Here is a 22,586-nt window from a genome sequence, read left to right on the forward strand (position 1 = left end):
AAATTGGAGTGGGTCTAGGTTTTCTGGGAAAATGGTGTTGATGTGAGGTGTGACCAGCCTTTCAAAGCATTTCATGGCTACAGATGTGAGTGCTACAGGTTGGTTGTCATTTAGGCAGGTTACCTTAGTGTTCTTGGGCACAGGGACTATGGTGGTCTGCTTGAAACGTGTTGGTGTTACGGACTCAGACAGGGAGTGGTTGAAAATGTCAGTGAAGACACTTGCCAGTTGGTCTGCGCATGCTCGGAGTACACGTCCTGGTAATCCATCTGGCCTTGTGGCCTTGTGCATGTTGACCTGTTTAAAGATCTTACTCACATCAGCCGCAGAGAGCGTGATCACACAGTCAGAACAGCTGGTGCACTCATGCATGTTTCAGTGCTACTTGCCTCGAAGCGAGCATAGAAGAGATGTTCTGGGGGTTTACAGTGTGTCAGGACAGACAGAACTACAGGGCTGAAGAGATGTTCTGACAGAACTACAGGGCTGAAGAGATGTTCTGACAGAACTACAGGGCTGAAGAGATGTTCTGACAGACAGAACTACAGGGCTGTAGAGATGTTCTGACAGACAGAACTACAGGGCTGTAGAGATGTTCTGACAGACAGAACTACAGGGCTGAAGAGATGTTCTGACAGACAGAACTACAGGGCTGAAGAGATGTTCAGACAGAACTACAGGGCTGAAGAGATGTTCTGGTGTTTACAGTGTGTCAGGACAGACAGAACTACAGGGCTGAAGAGATGTTCTGTGGGTTTACAGTGTGTCAGGACAGACAGAGAACTACAGGGCTGAAGAGATGTTCTGACAGACAGAACTACAGGGCTGAAGAGATGTTCTGGTGTTTACAGTGTGTCAGGACAGACAGAACTACAGGGCTGAAGAGATGTTCTGTGGGTTTACAGTGTGTCAGGACAGACAGAGAACTACAGGGCTGAAGAGATGTTCTGACAGACAGAACTACAGGGCTGAAGAGATGTTCTGACAGACAGAACTACAGGGCTGAAGAGATGTTCTGACAGACAGAACTACAGGGCTGAAGAGATGTTCTGACAGACAGAAATACAGGGCTGTAGAGATGTTCTGACAGACAGAACTACAGGGCTGAAGAGATGTTCTGGTGTTTACAGTGTGTCAGGACAGACAGAGAACTACAGGGCTGAAGAGATGTTCTGACAGACAGAACTACAGGGCTGAAAAGATGTTCTGACAGACAGAACTACAGGGCTGAAGAGATGTTCTGACAGACAGAACTACAGGCTGAAGAGATGTTCTGGGATTTACAGTGTGCCAGGACAGACAGAACTAGAGCCCTCAACCCTACTGTCTATACCCAGAGGAGAGAAGAGGGATGGAGGGATGGTGGAGGGATGGAGGGATGGTGGAGGGATGGAGGGATGGTGGATGGTGGAGGGATGGTGGAGGGATGGTGGGATGGTGGAGGGATGGAGGGATGATGGAGGGATGATGGAGGGACGGAGGGACGGAGGGATGGAGGGATGGAGGGATGGTGGAGGGATGGAGGGATGGTGGAGGGATGGAGGGATGGTGGAGGGATGGAGGGATGATGGAGGGATGGAGGGATGGAGGGATGGTGAAGGGCTGGAGGGATGGTGGAGGGACGGAGGGACGGAGGGATGGTGGAGGGATGGAGGGATGGTGGAGGGATGGAGGGACGGTGGAGGGATGGTGGAGGGATGGAGGGGCGGTGGAGGGATGGAGGGATGATGGAGGGATGGAGGGATGATGGAGGGATGGAGGGACGGTGGAGGGATGGTGGAGGGACGGTGGAGGGATGGAGGGATGATGGAGGGATGGAGGGATGGTGGAGGGATGGAGGGATGGTGGAGGGATGGAGGGATGATGGAGGGACGGTGGAGGGATGGTGGGGCGGTGGAGGGATGGAGGGATGATGGAGGGATGGAGGGATGATGGAGGGATGGAGGGACGGTGGAGGGATGGTGGAGGGACGGTGGAGGGATGGAGGGATGATGGAGGGATGGAGGGATGGTGGAGGGATGGAGGGATGGTGGAGGGATGGAGGGATGATGGAGGGACGGTGGAGGGATGGTGGAGGGATGGAGGGACGGTGGAGGGATGGTGGAGGGATGGAGGGATGGTGGAGGGATGGAGGGATGATGGAGGGATGGAGGGATGATGGAGGGATGATGGAGGGATGGAGAGATGGAGGGATGATGGAGGGATGGTGGAGGGATGGTGGGATGGTGGGATGAGGGATGGAGGGATGATGGAGGGATGATGGAGGGATGGAGGGATGGTGGAGGGATGGAGGGATTATGGAGGGATGGTGGAGGGATGGTGGGGATGGAGGGATGGAATGATGGAGGGATGGAGGGATGGTGGGATGGCGGAGGGATGGAGGGATGGTAGAGGGATGGAGGGATGGTGGAGGGATGGTGGGATGGTGGGATGGTGGAGGGATGGAGGGATGGTGGATGGATGGGATGATGGAGGAAGAGAAGGAGGAAGAGAAGGAGGAGAGTACTTTGATAACGTATCTATCGTTAATGGACGTGTATCGACTGGCTGGTGTGAAACTGAAGTGGATATTACGTGTCAGGAGGGACTTGTCTCACACACACACACACACACACACACACACACACACACACAACACACACACACACACACACACACCCCTGCCTCCCTCCCCTCCTTCCTCTCCTCCCTCCCTCCTTCCTCCCCTGCCTCCTTCCTCTCCTCCTCCCTCATTCCTCCCCTGCCTCCTTCCTCTCCTCCCTCCCTCATTACTCCCCTCCCTCCTTCCTCTCCTCCCTCCCTCCTCTCCTCCCTCCTCCTCCCTCCTCCCTCCCTCCCTCCCCCTCCCTCCCTCCCTCCCTCCCTCCCTCCCCTCCCTCCTCTCCTCCCTCCCCTCTCCTCCCTCCCTCCCTCCCTCCCTCCCTCCCTCCCTCCCTCCCTCCCTCCTCTTTCCTCTCCTCCCTCCCTCCTTCCTCCCCTGCCTCCTTCCTCTCCTCCCTCCCTCCTTCCTCCCCTCCCTCCTTCCTCTCCTCCCTCCCTCCTTCCTCCCCTCCCTCCTTCCTCCCTCCCTCCTTCCTCTCCTCCCCTCCTCCTTCCTCTCCTCCCTCCTTTCCTCCCCTCCCTCCCTCCCTCCTTCCTTCTTTCCTTCCTTCCTATCTTCTACCTTTCCTTCCTCCTTCTTTCCCTTCTTCCTCCTTCTTTCCCTTCTTCCTCCCCTCCCCCCCTCCCTCCCTCCCTCGCTCCCTCCCTCCCTCCCTCCCTTCCTTCTTTCCTTCCTTCCTATCTTCTACCTTTCCTTCCTTCTTTCCTTCCTTCCTTCCTTCCTTCCTTCCTTCCTTCCTTCCTATCCTCTACCTTTCCTCCTTCCTTCCTTCCTTCCTCTCCCTCCCTCCCTCCCTCCCTCCCTCCCTCCCTCCCTCCCTCCCTCCCTCCCTCCCTCCCTCCCTCCCTCCCTCCTTCCTTTCTTTCTTTCTTTCTTTCTTCTTCCTTCCTTCCTTCGTAGCCTCTACCTTTCCTTCCTCTCCTCCACTCATTTAGCCAGTGATTAATTGATCAATAACATGGAGAACATTAATGGCACATTATCATGTGTGTGTGTGTGAGTGTGTGTGAGTGTGTGTGTGTGTGTGTTCGTTTGATCCTGAGTGACCGGCTGTAGTGTTTCTCTGAGAATCATATTGCAGTAAATGGAAGGGTGAGGTCATAGATCTGACACTCAATGAATTAATCAGACACAAGAGCTGTGTCATCACACTCACGCAAACACACAAATACACACACTCTGGGAATGGCACTGAAAAATGGTCCTACAAAGCCGTTAAGACTCTCACCTCATTCTTCTCTCTCTATGTCTCTCTCTGTCTCTCTCTCTGTCTGTCTGTCTCTCTCTGTCTCTCTCTCTGTCTGTCTGTCTGTCTGTCTGTCTGTCTGTCTGTCTGTCTGTCTGTCTGTCTGTCTGTCTGTCTGTCTGTCTCTCTCTCTCTCCTCTCTCTCTCTCCTCTCTCTTCTCTCTCTCTCTCTCTCTCTCTCTCTCTCTCTCTCTCTCTCTCTCTCCTCTCTCTCTCTCTCTCTCTCTCTCTCTCTCTCTCTCTCTCTCTGTGTCTGTCTGTGTGTCTCTCTCTGTCTCTCTCTTTCCTCCCTCCTATCTCTCTATCCTCTCCCCTCTCTCTATCTCTCCTGTCACCTCTCCATCCTCTCTCTCTCTCTCTCTCGTCTCTGTCTTTGTATTTTAGATGATATCCTATCAGATCTCTGTGGCATTAGAGACCCTCACCCCGTCAGTTAATCAATAGAACATAAAACTGTCTTTAGAGGACACACACACACACACACACACGGTCCCCCAGGACACCAGGGAGTACACACATTAAACTAAGAAATAAAAAGAATACTGAGAAAAATCTGTCTCTGTGTGTCTATGGAAGAGAACCATGAGCCTCCTATAACAATAATAATCAGTTATTTGGTGACGTGATATTTGGTATAGTTTTATCTTTTATCTTTTATTAAAACATTTCTGAAATTTCTGAGTAGGATGGTCCTCCCCTTCCTCCTCTGAGGAGCCTCATCTGGTTGTATTGTAGAGTGTTGTTGTGATGCAGGGCCCCCTTGTTGTTGTGATGCAGGGTTCCCTTGTTGTTGTGTTGCAGGGCCCCCTTGTTGTTGTGATGCAGGGCTCCCTTGTTGTTGTGATGCAGGGTTCCCTTGTTGTTGTGTTGCAGGGCTCCCTTGTTGTTGTGATGCAGGGCTCCCATGTTGTTGTGATGCAGGGCTCCCGTGTTGTTGTGTTGCAGGGCTCCCTTGTTGTTGTGATGCAGGGCTCCCATGTTGTTGTGATGCAGGGCTCCCTTGTTGTTGTGATGCAGGGCTCCCTTGTTGTTGTGAAGCAGGGCTCCCTTGTTGTTGTCATGCAGGATCTCCCTTGTTGTTGTGATGCAGGGCTCCCTTGTTGTTGTGATGCAGGGCTCCCATGTTGTTGTGATGCAGGGCTCCCTTGTTGTTGTGATACAGATCCCCCTGGTTTTTGTGATACAGAACTCCCTTGTTGTTGTTGTTGTGAAGCAGGGCTCCCTTGTTGTTGTCATGCAGGATCTCCCTTGTTGTTGTGATGCAGGGCTCCCTTGTTGTTGTGATGCAGGGCTCCCATGTTGTTGTGATGCAGGGCTCCCTTGTTGTTGTGAAGCAGGGCTCCCTTGTTGTTGTCATGCAGGATCTCCCTTGTTGTTGTGATGCAGGGCTCCCTTGTTGTTGTGATGCAGGGCTCCCATGTTGTTGTGATGCAGGGCTCCCTTGTTGTTGTGAAGCAGGGCTCCCTTGTTGTTGTGATGCAGGGCTCCCTTGTTGTTGTGATGCAGGGCTCCCTTGTTGTTGTGATGCGGGGCTCCCTTGTTGTTGTCATGCAGGATCTCCCTTGTTGTTGTCATGCAGGATCTCCCTTGTTGTTGTCATGCAGGATCTCCCTTGTTGTTGTGATACAGATCTCCCTTGTTGTTGTCATGCAGGATCTCCCTTGTTGTTGTGATACAGATCTCCCTTGTTGTTGTCATGCAGGGCTCCCTTACTGTTGTGATACAGGGCATCCCTTGTTGTTGTGATACAGGGCATCCCTTGTTGTTGTGATACAGGGCATCCCTTGTTGTTGTGATGCAGGGCTCCCTTGTTGTTGTGATGCAGGGCTCCCTTGTTGTTGTGATACAGATCTCCCTTGTTGTTGTGTTGCAGGGTCTCCCTTGTTGTTGTGATACAGATCTCCCTTGTTGTTGTGATACAGGGCATCCCTTGTTGTTGTGATACAGATCTCCCTTGTTGTTGTGATGCAGGGCTCCCTTGTTGTTGTGATGCAGATCTCCCTTGTTGTTGTGATACAGGGCATCCCTTGTTGTTGTGATGCAGGTCTCCCTTGTTGTTGTGATACAGATCTCCCTTGTTGTTGAAAATATTCATCCCTCTCAATGGAACTGCTTCTTAAAAAGGTTAGATTGAATAAATACATATGATTGATAATTATACTAACTGTGGATACACTCCAGTCGCTAGTCCCCCTCAAATGTCACCTCAACATTGACGTGGAACCTCCCTTCTGTTGCCGGGGACGACGACCTCTGTCTGATGACACTGAGGGGTTGCGAGGTCAAACCAACGGGAGGACACACAGACTTCAAGTCATGCAGAAAGGAGCTGAAAACATACACACACACATACAGACACTCTCTCCCTGTCTTAAACACACAAAAGAACACACACTTACACAAACACACCACACACACACACACACACACAGACACACAATCTCTCTCCCTGTCTTACACATACACTACACACGAAAGAACAAACACACACTGACACAGTCACTCCCACACAGACACACGGCCCCCTGCCCCCAACCTGTCAGAGCCAGTCTATAGTGAGTCACAACCCCGTGTAGAAACACAAACGTGACCGAGGGACAATTATAAACTCATCAGACTCACTCCCCTTCTCTACTCAACTCTCTACCTCTGTGTCCTTCTCTCTCGCTCTCTCTCTCTCTCTCTGTCTCTCGGTGTGTGTGATGGGGTAGCTCAGTGGAATGCGACCATCTCTGCACGCACACACACACACACACATACACACATACACACACACACCTCAGTGCATAAACTCCCAAGATGCTCAATGACAGAGCATGGGGCAGAGAGTTGGGTGGAATGGAGGAAGACTGGACGAGAGGGAGGTGGAAATGAACGAGGGGGAAGAGAGTGGGGTGGAAATGGACGAGGGGGGAGAGAGGGAAGTGGAAATGAACGAGGGGGAAGAGAGGGGGGTGGAAATGAACGAGGGGGAAGAGAGTGGGGTGGAAATGAACGAGGGGGAAGAGAGGGGGAGTGAATGGGAAGAGGGTCGAGAGAGGAGAAAGAGTGAGGGTCAGGACAGTAGAGAGGGTAGAGAGTGGAGCTAGAGGACAAAGAGTGAAGAAATAGTGAATGTCAGGACAGGACAGTAGAGGGAAAAGAGTTGAGCGAGTGGACTGGAGGAAGAGAGGAGAGAGGAGAGAGGAGAGAGGAGAGGGAGAGAGGAGAGAAGAGAGGAGAGGGAGAGGAAGAGAGGAGAGAGGAGAGGAGGAGGAGAGAGGAGAGGAAGAGGAAGAGAGGAGAGGAGAGGACGAGAGGAGAGAGGAGAGGAAGAGCGGAGAGAGGAGAGGAAGAGCGGAGAGAGGAGGAGAGGAGGAGAGGGAGAGTGGAAGAGAGGAGAGAGGAGAGGGAGAGGGAGAGGAAGAGGAGGAGAGAGGAGAGAGGCAGAGGAGAGAGGAGAGGAAGAGGAGAGCGGAGAGAGGAGAGAGGAAAGAGGAGGAGAGGGAAGAGAGGAGAGAGGAGAGGAAGAGAGAAGAGAGGCTGGTAGTATACAAGAGGCCTTGATAGTTATATTATAGATTTATTAATAAATACTTAAAATGACGAGTACTTAATATTTTAACGTCAATCTGACATTTATTAGGTAAGCTGTTCCATCACGATTTAGGTCTTTATTAATGAAAATAATAACGTAGTGGTCAGACACATTGATATTTGAGTAAAGAACACGTGATTTATCAGTTGATTTATCAGTTGATTTATCAGTTGATTTATCTGTTGATTTATGTGTTGATTTATGTTGATTTATCAGTAGATTTACGTGTTGATTTATCAGTTGATTTATATAAGAGAGTCTGCTAAATGACTCACTACTGTAAGTCTCTGGATAAGAGAGTCTGCTAAATAACTCACTACCTTCAGTCTCTCTGGATAAGAGAGTCTGCTAAATTACTCACTACTGTAAGTCTCTCTGGATAAGAGAGTCTGCTAAATTACTCACTACTGTAAGTCTCTCTGGATAAGAAAGTCTGCTAAATGACTCACTACTGTAAGTCTCTCTGGATAAGAGAGTCTGCTAAATAACTCACTACTGTAAGTCTCTGGATAAGAGAGTCTGCTAAATTACTCACTACTGTAAGTCTCTCTGGATAAGAGAGTCTGCTAAATTACTCACTACTGTCAGTCTCTCTGGGTAAGAGAGTCTGCTAAATTACTCCCTACTGTAAGTCTCTCTGGATAAGAGAGTCTGCTAAATAACTCACTACTGTAAGTCTCTGGATAAGAGAGTCTGCTAAATTACTCACTACCTTCAGTCTCTCTGGATAAGAGAGTCTGCTAAATTACTCACTACTGTCAGTCTCTCTGGGTAAGAGAGTCTGCTAAATGACTCCACTACTGTAAGTCTCTCTGGATAAGAGAGTCTGCTAAATGACTCCCTACTGTAAGTCTCTCTGGATAAGAGAGTCTGCTAAATGACTCCCTACTGTCTGTCTCTCTGGGTAAGAGAATCTGCTAAATTACTCACTACTGTAAGTCTCTCTGGATAAGAGAGTCTGCTAAATACTCCCTACTGTAAGTCTCTCTGGATAAGAGAGTCTGCTAAATGACTCAAATGGAAAATGGAAAAATGGAATGTTGTTGGTAGGGGCTGCGGTCGAGAGGTGTGTGTGTGTGTGTGTGTGTGTGTGTGTGTGTGTGTGTGTGTGTGTGTGTGTGTGTGTGTGTGTGTGTGTGTGTGTGTGTGTGTGTGTGTGTGTGTGTGTGTGTGTGTGTGTGTGTGTGTGTGTGTGTGTGTGTGTGTGTGTGTGTGTGTGCGTGCGTGCGTGCGTGCGTGCGTGTGTGTGAGTGTGAGTAAAGAACAGACCCTCTGTTCCACTACGTAACCTCCTGACCGTCAGAACAGATCCGCTGTTACAAAACTGGTTGAATCAACGTTGTTGATCATTTTAGCCCAAAACGTCAACGTGATGATGTTTAATGTTTATTAATCATTATGGGAAAACTGATTAGATTTGTGAAAGGTCCTCACTTCTTAGTTTTTGTTACCCAACTTTTCAAACCCATATGACATGGTGACATTTTTTGGGTTGAATTAATATTACTTGACAACCTCCACCAAAATGTAAATCACAACTAAATGTTGAACTGACGTCTGCGCCCAGTTGGGGGAGGGATCAGTGGACGTGAAGAGGACGAGTAGAAGGAGGAAGAGTAGTAGAGGAAGGAGGAGGGAGGAAAGAGGATGAGTAGAAGGAGGTAGAGGAAGGAGGAAGAGCAGTCGAGGAAGGAGGAGGGAGGAAGAGGATGAGTAGAAGGAGGAGGAAGAGCAGTCGAGGAAGGAGGAGGGAGGAAGAGGATGAGTAGAAGGAGGAAGAGCAGTCGAGGAAGGAGGAGGGAGGAAGAGGATGAGTAGAAGGAGGAAGAGTAGTAGAGAGGAAGGAAGGAGGGAGGAAGAGGATGAGTAGAAGGAGGAAGAGCAGTCGAGGAAGGAGGAGGGAGGAAGAGGATGAGTAGAAGGAGGAAGAGCAGTCGAGGAAGGAGGAGGGAGGAAGAGGATGAGTAGAAGGAGGAAGGGTAAGTAGAGGAAGGAGGAGGGAGGAAGAGGATGAGTAGAAGGAGGAAGAGCAGTCGGGAAGGAGGAGGGAGGAAGAGGATGAGTAGAAGGAGGAAGAGCAGTCGAGGAAGGAGGAGGGAGGAAGAGGATGAGTAGAAGGAGGAAGAGCAGTCGAGGAAGGAGGAGGGAGGAAGAGGATGAGTAGAAGGAGGAAGAGCAGTCGAGGAAGGAGGAGGGAGGAAGAGGATGAGTAGAAGGAGGAAGAGTAGTAGAGGAAGGAGGAGGGAGGAAGAGGATGAGTAGAAGGAGGAAGAGCAGTCGAGGAAGGAGGAGGGAGGAAGAGGATGAGTAGAAGGAGGAAGAGTAGTAGAGGAAGGAGGAAGAGCAGTCGAGGAAGGAGGAGGGAGGAAGAGGATGAGTAGAAGGAGGAAGAGTAGTAGAGGAAGGAGGAGGGAGGAAGAGGATGAGTAGAAGGAGGAAGAGCAGTCGAGGAAGGAGGAGGGAAGGAAGAGGATGAGTAGAAGGAGGAAGAGCAGTCGAGGAAGGAGGAGGGAGGAAGAGGATGAGTAGAAGGAGGAAGGAGTAGTAGAGGAAGGAGGAGGGAGGAAGAGGATGAGTAGAAGGAGGAAGAGCAGTCGAGGAAGGAGGAGGGAGGACGAGGATGCAGTAGAAGGAGGAAGAGCAGTCGAGGAAGGAGGAGGGAGGAAGAGGATGAGTAGAAGGAGGAAGAGCAGTAGACGAGGAAGGAAGGAGGGAGGAGAGGATGAGTAGAAGGAGGCAAGAGTAGTAGAGGAAGGAGGAGGGAGGAAGAGGATGAGTAGAAGGAGGAAGAGCAGTCGAGGGAAGGAGGAGGGAGGAAGAGGATGAGTAGAAGAGGAAGCGCAGTCGAGGAAGGAGGAGGGAGGAAGAGGATGAGTAGAAGAGGAAGGGAGTCGAGGAAGGAGGAGGGAGGAAGAGGATGAGTAGAAGGAGGAAGAGCAGTCGAGGAAGGAGGAGGGAGGAAGAGGATGAGTAGAAGGAGAAGAGCAGTCGAGGAAGGAGGGGGAGGAAGAGGATGAGTAGAAGGAGGAAGAGCAGTCGAGGAAGGAGGAGGGAGGAAGAGGATGAGTAGAGAGAGGAAGAGCAGCGAGGAGGGAGGAGAGGAGGAGGGAGGAGGAGAGGATGAGAGTAGAAGGGGGAAGAGTAGTAGGGAGGAAGGAGGAGGGAGGAAGAGGATGAGTAGAAGGAGGAAGAGCAGTCAGAGGAAGGAGGAGGGAGGAAGAGGATGAGTAGAAGGAGGAAGAGTAGTAGAGGAAGGAGGAAGAGCCGTCGAGGAAGGAGGAGGGAGGAAGAGGATGGTAGTAGGAGGGAGGAAGAGTAGTAGAGGAAGGAGGAGGGAGGAAGAGGATGAGTAGATAGAAGGAGGAAGAGCAGTCGAGGAAGGAGGAGGGAGGAAGAGGATGAGTAGAAGGAGGAAGAGCAGTCGAGGGAGGAGGGAGGGAGGTAGATGATGAGTAAAGGGGTAAGGTATAGTAAGGAAGGAGGAGGAGAGAGGATGAGTAGAGGAGAAGAGCAGTCGAGGAGGAGAGGAGAGGAAAGGCATGAGTAGAAGTAGAAGAGCAGTCGAGAAGGAGCGAGGAATGAGATCGAGGTAGAAGGAGGAAGAGCATCGAGGGAAGAGAGAGGAAGACGGATGAGTAGAAGAGAGAGCACGAGGAAGGAGGAGGGAGGAAAGAGATGTAAGTAGAAGGAGAAGAGTAGTAGAGGAAAGGAGGAGGGAGGAAGAGAGATGAGTAGAAGGAGAAGGAGCTAGTCGAGGATAGGAGGAGGGAGGAAGAGGATGAGGGTAGAAGAGGAGGAAGAGTAGTAGAGGAAGGAGGAAGAGGGAAATGAGGAAAGAGGACAATTATAAAGAATTCATAGTTGATGTAACCTGGAATTCATAATATACTTGCTGGCACAGTTTAGTTCAACTCTTAAAATCAACCCTTGTGATCGTCAAGACTCCACAGGATAACGAGATTACACAACGCAATGCAGCTGTGACAACAGGAAGCTGTTCTGTACACCTAGATCTACCTGCATTTAACTATTTTATTTAACCAGGCAAGTCAGTTAAGAACAAAGTCTTATTTTCAATGACGGCCTGCCGGGGAACGGTGGGTTAACTGGTCTAGGAACAGTGGGTTAACTGGTCTAGGAACAGTGGGTTAACTGGTCTAGGAACAGTGGGTTAACTGGTCTAGGGACGGTGGGTTAACTGGTCTAGGAACGGTGGGTTAACTGGTCTAGGAACAGTGGGTTAACTGGTCTAGGAACGGTGGGTTAACTGCCTTGTTCAGGGACAGAACGACAGATGTTTACCTTGTCACCTCGGGGATTCGAACGTGCACCCTTTACCGTTACTAGTCCAACGCTCTAACCGACTACCTGCCACCCCACTATTCTACATGCCACCCCACTATTCTACATGCCCACCCACTACATGCCACCCCACTAGTCTACATGCCACCCCACTAGTCTACATGCCACCCCACTAGTCTACATGCCACCCCACTAGGCTACCTGCCACCCCACTAGTCTACATGCCACCCCACTAGTCTACATGCCACCCCACTAGTCTACATGCCACCCCACTAGTCTACCTGCCACCCCACTAGTCTACATGCCACCCCACTAGTCTACATGCCACCCCACTAGTCTACATGCCACCCCACTAGTCTACATGCCACCCCACTAGTCTACATGCCACCCCACTAGTCTACCTGCCACCCCACTAGTCTACCTGCCACCCACTAGTCTACCATGCCCACCCCACTAGTCTACATGCCACCCCCACTAGTCTACATGCCACCCCCACTAGTCTACATGCCACCCCACTAGTCTACATGCCACCTTACTAGTCTACATGCCACCCCCCACTAGTCTACATGCCACCCCACTAGGCTACCTGCCACCCCACTAGGCTACCTGCTACCCCACTAGGCTACCTGCCACCACGACTAGGCTACCTGCCACCCCACTAGGCTACCTGCCACCCCACACGGCTACCTGCCACCCCACTAGGCTACCTGCCACCCCACACGGCTACCTGCCACCCCACTAGGCTACCTGCCACCCCACTAGGCTACCTGCCACCCCACGAGGATACCTGCCACCCCCACTAGGCTACCTGCCACCCCACTAGGCTACCTGCCACCCCACTAGTCTACATGCCACCCCACTAGTCTACATGCCACCCCACACGGCTACCTGCCACCCCACTAGGCTACCTGCCACCCCACACGGCTACCTGCCACCCCACTAGGCTACCTGCCACCCCACACACGGCTACCTGCCACCCCACGAGGATACCTGCCACCCCACTAGGCTACCTGCCACCCCACTAGGCTACCTGCCACCCCACTAGTCTACATGCCACCCCACTAGGCTACCTGCCACCCCACTAGGCTACCTGCCACCCGACTAGGCTACCTGCCACCCCTTACCTGCCAACCCGACTAGGCTACCTGCCACCCCACTAGGCTACCTGCCACCCCACACGGCTACCTGCCACCCCACTAGGCTACCTGCCACCCCACACTAGGCTACCTGCCACCTGTCACTAGTCTACATGCCACCCCACTAGGCTACCTGCCACCCCACTAGTCTACATGCCACCCCACTAGGCTACCTGCCACCCCACTAGTCTACATGCCACCCCCACTAGGCTACCTGCCACCCCACTAGTCTACATGCCACCCCACTAGGCTACCTGCCACCCCCACTAGTCTACATGCCACCCCACTAGGCTACCCTGCCACCCCACTAGTCTACATGCCACCCCACTAGGCTACCTGCCACCCCACTAGTCTACATGCCACCCCACTAGGCTACCTGCCACCCACTAGTCTACATGCCACCCCACTAGGCTACCTGCCACCCCACTAGGCTACCTGCCACCCCCACTAGGCTACATGCCACCCCACTAGGCTACCTGCCACCCCACTATTCTACATGCCACCCCACTAGGCTACCTGCCACCCCACTAGTCTACATGCCACCCCACTAGGCTACCTGCCACCCCACTAGGCTACCTGCCACCCCACACGCCACCCCACTAGTCTACATGCCACCCCACTAGGCTACCTGCCACCCCACTAGGCTACCTGCCACCCCACTAGGCTACCTGCCACCCCACTAGTCTACATGCCACCCCACTAGGCTACCTGCCACCCCACTAGTCTACATGCCACCCCCACTAGGCTACCTGCCACCCCACTAGTCTACCTGCCACCCCACTAGGCTACCTGCCACCCACTAGTCTACATGCCACCCCACTAGGCTACCTGCCACCCCACTAGTCTACATGCCACCCCACTAGGCTACCTGCCACCCTGTCACTAGTCTACATGCCACCCCACTAGGCTACCTGCCACCCTCACTAGTCTACATGCCACCCCACTAGGCTACCTGCCACCCCACTAGTCTACATGCCCACCCCACTAGGCTACCTGCCACCCCACTAGTCTACATGCCACCCCACTAGGCTACCTGCCACCCCACTAGTCTACATGCCACACCCACTAGGCTACCTGCCACCCCACTAGTCTACATGCCACCCCACTAGGCTACCTGCCACCCCACTAGTCTACATGCCACCCCACTAGGCTACCTGCCACCCCACTAGTCTACATGCCACCCCACTAGGCTACCTGACACCCCACTAGTCTACATGCCACCCCACTAGTCTACATGCCACCCCACTAGGCTACCTGCCACCCCCACTAGTCTACATGCCACCCCACTAGGCTACCTGCCACCCCACTAGTCTACATGCCACCACTAGGCTACCTGCCACCCCACTAGGCTACATGCCACCCCACTAGGCCCCACTGCCACGGCTACATGCCACCCCACTAGGCTACCTGCCACTCCACTAGTCTACATGCCACCCCACTAGGCTACCTGCCACCCCACTAGTCTACATGCCACCCCACTAGGCTACCTGCCACCCCACTAGTCTACATGCCACCCCACTAGGCTACCTGCCACCCCACTAGTCTACATGCCACCCCACTAGGCTACCTGCCACCCCACTAGTCTACATGCCACCCCACTAGGCTACCTGCCACCTCACTAGTCTACATGCCACCCCACTAGGCTACCTGCCACCCCCACTAGTCTACATGCCACCCCACTAGGCTACCTGCCACCCCACTAGTCTACATGCCACCCCACTAGTCTACATGCCACCCCACTAGTCTACCTGCAACCCCACACACGGCTACCTGCCACCCCGCACGGCTACCTGCCACCCCACACACGGCTACCTGCCACCCCCACTAGTCTACATGCCACCCCACTAGTCTACATGCCACCCCACTAGTCTACCTGCAACCCCACACACGGCTACCTGCCACCCCACACGGCTACCTGCCACCCCACACACGGCTACCTGCCACCCCACACACGGCTACCTGCCACCCCACACACGGCTACCTGCCACCCCACACGGCTACCTGCCACCCCACTAGGCTACCTGCCACCACACACGGCTACCTGCCACCCCACACGGCTACCTGCCACCCCACACGGCTACCTGCCACCCCACTAGGCTACCTGTCACCCCACACGGCTACCTGCCACCCCACACACGGCTACCTGCCACCCCACACACGGCTACCTGCCACCCCACTAGGCTACCTGTCACCCCACACACGGCTACCTGCCACCACACACGGCTACCTGCCACCCCACTAGGCTACCTGCCACCACACACGGCTACCTGCCTAGTGGTAATAGTATCAAGACTGCCCAAATGTGGCTAATTGTTTTTTTAATACATTTTCAAGCTCATAACTGTGCACTCTCCTCAACCAATAGCATGGTATTATTTCACTGTAATAGCTACTGTAAATTAGAGAGTGCAGGTAGATTAACCAGAATTTAAGCTGTCTGCCCATATCAGATATGTCTATGTTCTGGGAAATGTTCTTGTTTACTTCCACCCTCATGCTAATCACATTAGCCTACGTTAGCTCAATTTTCCAGATCAAACCTTATTGGAGCCAATGTCTTATTCTCCTTTTGTTGCGTTCCCATGTTACATTTAGTCACCTTAGTGCACACCTGACATAGGCCTCCCTGTGTAGGTAGGCCTTTAAAAGAAAAACACCTTGGCCAAATACGGAGGTCGTTATTAATTGATGGTGAAAGTGCGCAGGCGCGTTCCCATGGGAGACCCTTGAGCGTCTAGCGGATATGGCGGACAGGGGCGGATAACCCGAGCGGACCTATAGTGCGCCCTCGTCCAGGGCTCGAGCAGCTCCATCTGTTCGCCGTTTCCCTGCGTGGAGACTGCGGCGCAAGGCGTTTTAACCAAGACTGTGGGTGACGACTCTTAAGTGTGAATGACGAGGCTTAATTAAAGGCAGAGAATTAGAATGTCACGGCTACGTTCTGATCGTTCTAATTCTACATCCACGTGGCTAAATGAATGTGCGCTGGTGAAATGGACACTCCTTGTTGTAACATCCTGCTGTTTTGATTAAACGTAGCCCATTTGTTTGTGCATAAAAGTGCATCTTATGGGGCCTCACTCGGGCACATTATACATGTCAAATGAATTCAATACAGACCATATTGTTTTCGCTGAATTTAGCCAGCTCTCCTTGTAGAATAGTTTACCGCGTAAGGCTGTATAATTGGAGAGCGGAATACACCGTTACGCGTTAAGACTATATCTGTGCCATTGCAGAATCCAAAGCCAATAGTCCTTGCAATATACGAGTTGTAAATGGGGTACTTTTCTGGGTAAATACTCCCAAAGTATACGTCAAGTGTTAAATATTGTGCGCAAGCAGAGGACCACAATTGGCACACAGGCCTTTTGCCACAAATCTTTCCTACATACGTCCTACTTCAGAAGGAACGTTTTAACATTTTACAACGTATTTATGATAAGCTTACATACATTTCTCTTAAGAAGCCTGGTTCTTAATTAATTAAAGCACTTGACTGCAATCAGTGATATTTCACAAAGCAGGATTAGCTCTCTCTCTGTCTCTCTCTTTCTCGCTCTCTCTCTCGCTCTCTCTCTCTCTCTTTCTCTCTCTCTCTTTCTCTCTCTCTCTTTCTCTCTCTCTCTCTCTGTCTCTCTCTCTGTCTTTCTCTCTCTCTCTTTCTCTCTCTCTCTCTCTCTCTGTCTCTCTCTCTGTCTTTCTCTCTCTCTCTCGTCGTTGGCGATAATCAGATTCACATGCTGTGTCTTGAGATTAGTTACACGCCAAGCGTGTTACAACAATAAGCCTATTGTCTTCGGTTTCATAATATTTATTATGAAATGTGAATTCTGTGTTTCTATACCAGAATTGTGAAAAATACCACATTCATCACGTGTTTCTGGAACCGTACTAATAGTTAGCAGACATGTTGTTAATTGTTTGTATAACATTTTTGACATCTCTACATTAAACGGTGTTTAAGAGTAAATACGGTTTGTAAAACAACTCCAAAATGCATTTATACATCCGTTCCCCATACATCCTACAACTGAAGGCTTTAAGGCGCAGCACAGCAACGCGTAGTTGACATAAACCTTTGTACCAAACGATGTTATTTTTTTATATATACATAAAAACAATTTTTTAATGACAGATTCAGTCCAATTTTATTTTATAGTGTTGGGAAGAAATAATAATGTTATACTTGTAATTGAAATAAAGTTTAAACATGCGTAAAAAATTATAATCATTACATTCATTTTAAATACATAGTTAATTTAATTAATTGAAAATGAAATATAATACAGTACCTGCATGCAAATATAATACCATCTTTGGCCGTGTTTAGACTGCTGGGAAAAGCTGTCGTTAATAACAGGTTCATAATAATCATAATCCTAATAATAATTTAATAAATGAATATTAGACCCACTGTTTTAGGCCTACGCGTACTGAAACAACGATCGATTATTATTACATAAAACTCAATATGGAGTTATTCTGCATGTCTTTGTGTGATAGGATATCCTGCAAATATGTTCTTGAGTTTTATATCAACATTGTTGATGTGTGTCAATAAATACAATTGGCGCAGGCTATCGATGTGACAAGTAGGATTGAGCTAGGCCTTAGGTCAACAGGCTATCCTTACAAGTAGCCTTTTTAAAGGCCTACATGGGCCAGACTCGACCTTACGTTTTTTAACACGATGATGATGGGGGGGGGGGACGCTAAATGCGGAAGCTGTAATTGGCATGATATATCACTTTGTAAACAGTGTCTTTTTGGCGATGATGCTAACCCTAAGCCTCCTTCGAACAGACTAGGCCGGGTTTAAATAGGACTACGTCTCCTTTAAGCAGACTCGGCCTTGTCTACTACAGGACAACGTCTCCTTCGAATAGACTAAAGTACTTGCTGGCATTGGAAAAACATAAATAATGCGTGCTACTGCCAGGGTATACGATGGGCAGGGGCATCGGCATCAAGCATCTCCCCAGCAGGTTATTGTCTTTGTACAAGGCCGGGAGCTGCAGAGCCTTCCCCGGACCCGCGTCGGAGAAATCACCGTTGGGACCATCTAGCGCTGTTGAAATCTGTCTTTTCAATTTATTCCTTCGGTTCTGGAACCAGATTTTGACCTGCGTTTCCGTTAACTGGAGAGAACTGGCGAGGCAGGCGCGCTCGGCGCTGCTAAGGTACCGCTTCATATCGAAAGTAGATTCCAACTGAAAGATCTGTCTCTTGGAGAAGATTGTGCGAGTTTTTTTCTTGGTTATTACTAACAGTTGTTTTTTCTTGCCGTTGCTATCACCGTCTCCGGTGTGATGCGTCGAGGAGCAGTCGTCGCCGCTGTCCCCGCTTTCGAAGCAATTGTCGGTGATCTGTAACGAGTCTTCCCGGGTGATAGCGACGGCGTTGGGTCCCAGGGTTGGGCTACAGTCGTTATCCGCCTCTGAGAACAGAAATGGGACAGAAATTGTATTCAGCAATATATCTATATAGCTTGACGCTGACAGTTTATCAGGCTACAATATTATGCTACACATATACATGCATTAGGCCCGATGTGTTGAATCAGGCTACAAAAGCGCAGTTTAGTCTGCTACAGTGCAGTGTTTAACGTTCATATTTTACCATATTAGGCAACAGTTGCCTACCTGCATCGTGTAGCCTTGTCGCGGGGTCCATTCTCCGTTGATGGTCATCGAACCAGTACAGTCCCGTGCTATTCTGTAGCCTGCTACCGGAATGACAGCTGTCAACTGTCTTCCTACCGTTGTTACCGCTCGAGTATGTCTGCAGGTTCAGAATATTGTCTATGGTGAATTTGAGAGACGCGGCAGTCGGCTTGCATGACGCGTCAACTTTGCTCATCATTTTAGAGAAATGGCCTCTTTTGTCCCGCAACGAATTTTGGAACCAAATGTCCCTGCGCTCTAGAAGTGGAACTTGGAACTCTCTTTCTCTCTTCCTAACGACGTCTTGACGCTCCACGCACCATTTGCTCCATGCGAGGATGATGAGGGGATTGGACTGGGGCTTTCACGGCGCGCCTCTCTCTCTCTCTGCCTCGCCTGTAACTTCCACGGACCGGATGGAACGTTGGTGCGCCCTCGTTCATTGGACAAGAGGAGTGCCTGCGAGGGGCCAATTGCATCAAGGGGAGGGGAAGAGAGAGAGAGAGGGGATTAGAATGTTATCGTTTTCCCCTTCTTTTCTTGAGCCTGGCATCTGGTATACAGGCTACGAAATGAAGAATGGAAATTATTCATTAGAAATAATTTAATTTGAGGTGTTCTGCATTTGAGGAATTAGCCTATTTTATTTTTCTTGCAGTCATGGCTTTGGGTTGGTGAATATATAATGTCTAGCTATAGACCCTGCAGTTCTGCCTTAGAAGGTAGGCTACCCAATACATCCTGTTTTAGACTTAACACCTGGTGCTGACCGGGTCCAAACCCGATGTCCACCAGAAGGTTTGTCGTTGGGAGAAGCGGAGGTGGATTACGGGGTTTCAGCGTTTTTTTTTTTTTCAATGACAGGCGTTTTTAATGAAGTTCACGTTTTAATGAGGCCTTTTCGACGAGCTGTAGTTTTCAAAGTAAAAAAACAAACCAAGAGAAACTCCAATATAAATATATTACAAATAGTATTTGCATGAATGTAGCTGGAATAACATATTGAAACACAACATTTACTGTAAATTAAAATAGCCTAGCTCCATTTCTATGTGTAGCCGTTTCCATTTAATTTAGGCCCGCATTGCAATTCATTAACGCATATTTATTTCTTTGCATCTTATAAACTCGTTAACTGATAGAAGGGAACGAATAGAATAGAACCCATCAGGCTTCTATATTCCGCCCGCGGTGGATAAAGTCCCCAAACGTCATACTTGAGTCATAGTAAAAAAATATACCTTCATAGAAAATGACTCGAGTAAAATTGAAAGTCACCCAGTAAAATACTACTTGAGTAAAAGTCTAAAAGTATTTGGTTTTAAATATACTTAAATAGGAAAAGTAAGTATGTATTGAAAGTAAAAGTATAAATCATTTCAAATTCCTTTTACTAAACAAACCAGACGGCACCATTTAATTATTTTATATTTTTTTTACAGATAGCCACGGGGCCACTCAAACACTCAGACATATTTTACAAACGAAGCATTGGTGTTTAGTGAGTCCTCCAGATCAGAGGCAGTAGAGATGACCAGGGATGTTCTCTGTTTCGTGAGTCCTCCAGATCAGAGACAGTAGGGATGACCAGGGATGTTCTCTGTTTAGTGAGTCCTCCAGATCAGAGGCAGTAGGGATGACCAGGGATGTTCTCTGTTTCGTGAGTCCTCCAGATCAGAGGCAGTAGAGATGACCAGGGATGTTCTCTGTTTAGTGAGTCCTCCAGATCAGAGGCAGTAGAGATGACCAGGGATGTTCTCTGTTTAGTGAGTCCTCCAGATCAGAGGCAGTAGAGATGACCAGGGATGTTCTCTGTTTAGTGAGTCCTCCAGATCAGAGGCAGTAGAGATGACCAGGGATGTTCTCTGTTTAGTGAGTCCTCCAGATCAGAGGCAGTAGGGATGACCAGGGATGTTCTCTGTTTAGTGAGTCCTCCAGATCAGAGGCAGTAGAGATGACCAGGAATGTTCTCTGTTTAGTGAGTCCTCCAGATCAGAGGCACTAGAGATGACCAGGGATGTTCTCTGTTTAGTGAGTCCTCCAGATCAGAGACAGTAGAGATGACCAGGAATGTTCTCTGTTTAGTGAGTGAATTAGACCATTTTCCTGTCCTGCTAAACATTAAAAATGCAACACGTACTTATGGGTGTCTAGGAAAATGTATGGAGTTAAAAGTACATTATTTTCATTAGGAATGTAGTGAAGTAAAAGTTAAAGTGGTCAATAATATAAACAGCAAAGTAAAGTACAGAAACCTCCCCAAAATAACTACTTAAGTAGTACTTTAAAGTATTTTTACCCCATTGTGTGTTTTGCACAAGGCTATGAGGTATAGGGCTATAATCAATATAATGGCTGAAAGACTACACGCTATAGTGGAGAACAGAGGCCTGTTTAACTAGGCCTGTAAATTATTATTTACAACGGCAGCCTACACCGGACAAACCCGGGCCAATTGCCCGGGCCAATTGCCAAAGAGCCTTACGTGACTCCCGATCACGGCCGTTTGTTATACAGCCTAGATTCGAACCAGGGTGTTTTTAGTGACGCCTGTAGCACTGAGATCCAGTGCCTTAGACCGCCGCGCCACTTATTCATATAGACCTAGACTGTGTTTAGGGTAGGTACTGTTATCCACGTGGTATTGAGCGTTATATTGAAAACTGCTTATTGTCCGGGACAAAGTTAGAACCTTCTATTGTATTGTTTGTTGAGATGATGATCGTGACCATATTTTTTGTTGTTGTCCGTTTTACAGATAAAAACATAGCAGAAGGAATTTCAATTAGTGTACGTTATTTTACCCAGGAAACCACACGGCCACACGTTCTCCCAAATGCAAAACGTCTATCGTCTTCGATGGGGATGTGGTTGTGATGAATATAGTTAGCGTTGAGTTGTTTTACTCCATAAATATGTGTTGTCCTCGGACGTTATCTCAAGTATCCTTCTCCCGAATGAATGGCGGCTCCCTCGTACAGGCAGAGGCTACTGAACGTTTAATGATAATAAATACATATTTATGTCGACGAAGTAAACGCGTTGTTAAATATAAATATTTATAAGCTATAATCCTATTAGTTCGGATTATAAGAGAGGCTACTTTAGTGGGTCCGTGGATCCTCTGAATAAAACGTCTACCTGTGTTGTAAATAAATAACATATTATCGTTGTTTTATTTATTTCTATTTCACCTTTATTTAACCAGGTAGGCTAGTTGAGAACACCTTTATTTAACCAGGTAGGCTAGTTGAGAACACCTTTATTTAACCAGGTAGACTAGTTGAGAACACCTTTATTTAACCAGGTAGGCCAGTTGAGAACGAGTTCTCATTTACAACTGCGACCTGGTCATAGTAGGCTACTATGCAGGTTTGCAAGTTCAAACCCCCCGAGCTGACGAGGTACAAATCTGTCGTTCTGCCCCTGAACAGGCAGTTAACCCACTGTTCCTAGACCAGTTAACCCACTGTTCCTAGACCAGTTAACCCACTGTTCCTAGGCCGTCATTGAAAATAAGAATTTGTTCTTAATTAACTGACTTGCCTAGTTAAATAAAGGTAAAAATAAATAAAAAATATAGAACTATGAGTCCTACCGTATAGGTCTATAAACCAACTAACTATATGGTTCAACTGTTTCTTATACAGTCGTCTAGTCTGCTGAGGCTCACAATCACAACTTGCCAGCTGCCAGCCAGCTCAGGCCTGGTGTTGCAGTAGCGTGATGTCATATTTATGTAATAGTGCCTATAATTCATTTGTCCTCACCAACGTCCTTTCGATGACCCCGTAATGTTTTATAAATATGAATGATGACATCAGACCATATTTCCTCTAATGGAGAGACGGGTGTTCCCAGTTCAGTTGCAGGGCAGAGAGCATGTTAGGCCTGCATGCCGGGTAAGGCCATGTTCAAAATAACTCAATGAAGTCAAATGTTTTTTTTCCCATGGAAACGTGTCGTGAGCTTCTTATATATATATGTATAGATTTCAAATAGGTATTTTGTTTTTTCTTCTCCGCTCCATTACTTCTTTAGGCTACACATTTCATTT

The 22,586-nt window shown here is 49.2% G+C and overlaps 1 protein-coding gene across 1 annotated transcript; it reads right to left on the reverse strand.

The window, feature by feature from the left end:
- Positions 1 to 16,554: 16,554 nt before the first annotated feature.
- On the reverse strand, positions 16,555 to 18,954 carry LOC116360174 (homeobox protein HMX3-A-like). Its single transcript, XM_031814991.1, has 2 exons — positions 18,509 to 18,954; positions 16,555 to 18,303 (listed from the first exon to the last, which is right to left on the reverse strand). The coding sequence occupies exons 1-2, from the start codon at positions 18,726 to 18,728 to the stop codon at positions 17,726 to 17,728; spliced, it is 798 nt and encodes a 265-aa protein (XP_031670851.1). The 5' UTR covers positions 18,729 to 18,954; the 3' UTR covers positions 16,555 to 17,725.
- Between the last annotated feature and the right edge of the window lie 3,632 nt (positions 18,955 to 22,586).

This window comes from Oncorhynchus kisutch, unplaced genomic scaffold (genome assembly GCF_002021735.2).
Source record: "Oncorhynchus kisutch isolate 150728-3 unplaced genomic scaffold, Okis_V2 Okis07a-Okis12b_hom, whole genome shotgun sequence".
Classification (NCBI taxonomy): domain Eukaryota; kingdom Metazoa; phylum Chordata; class Actinopteri; order Salmoniformes; family Salmonidae; genus Oncorhynchus; species Oncorhynchus kisutch.

Excerpts from the sequence above, each read along its gene's own strand:
- LOC116360174 (XM_031814991.1), bottom strand. The coding sequence starts at position 18,728 with ATGATGAGCAAAGTTGACGCGTCATGCAAGCCGACTGCCGCGTCTCTC. Across the intron at positions 18,304-18,508 it reads GACAAGGCTACACGATGCAG|AGGCGGATAACGACTGTAGC; the intron begins GTAGGCAACTGT and ends TTCTGTTCTCAG.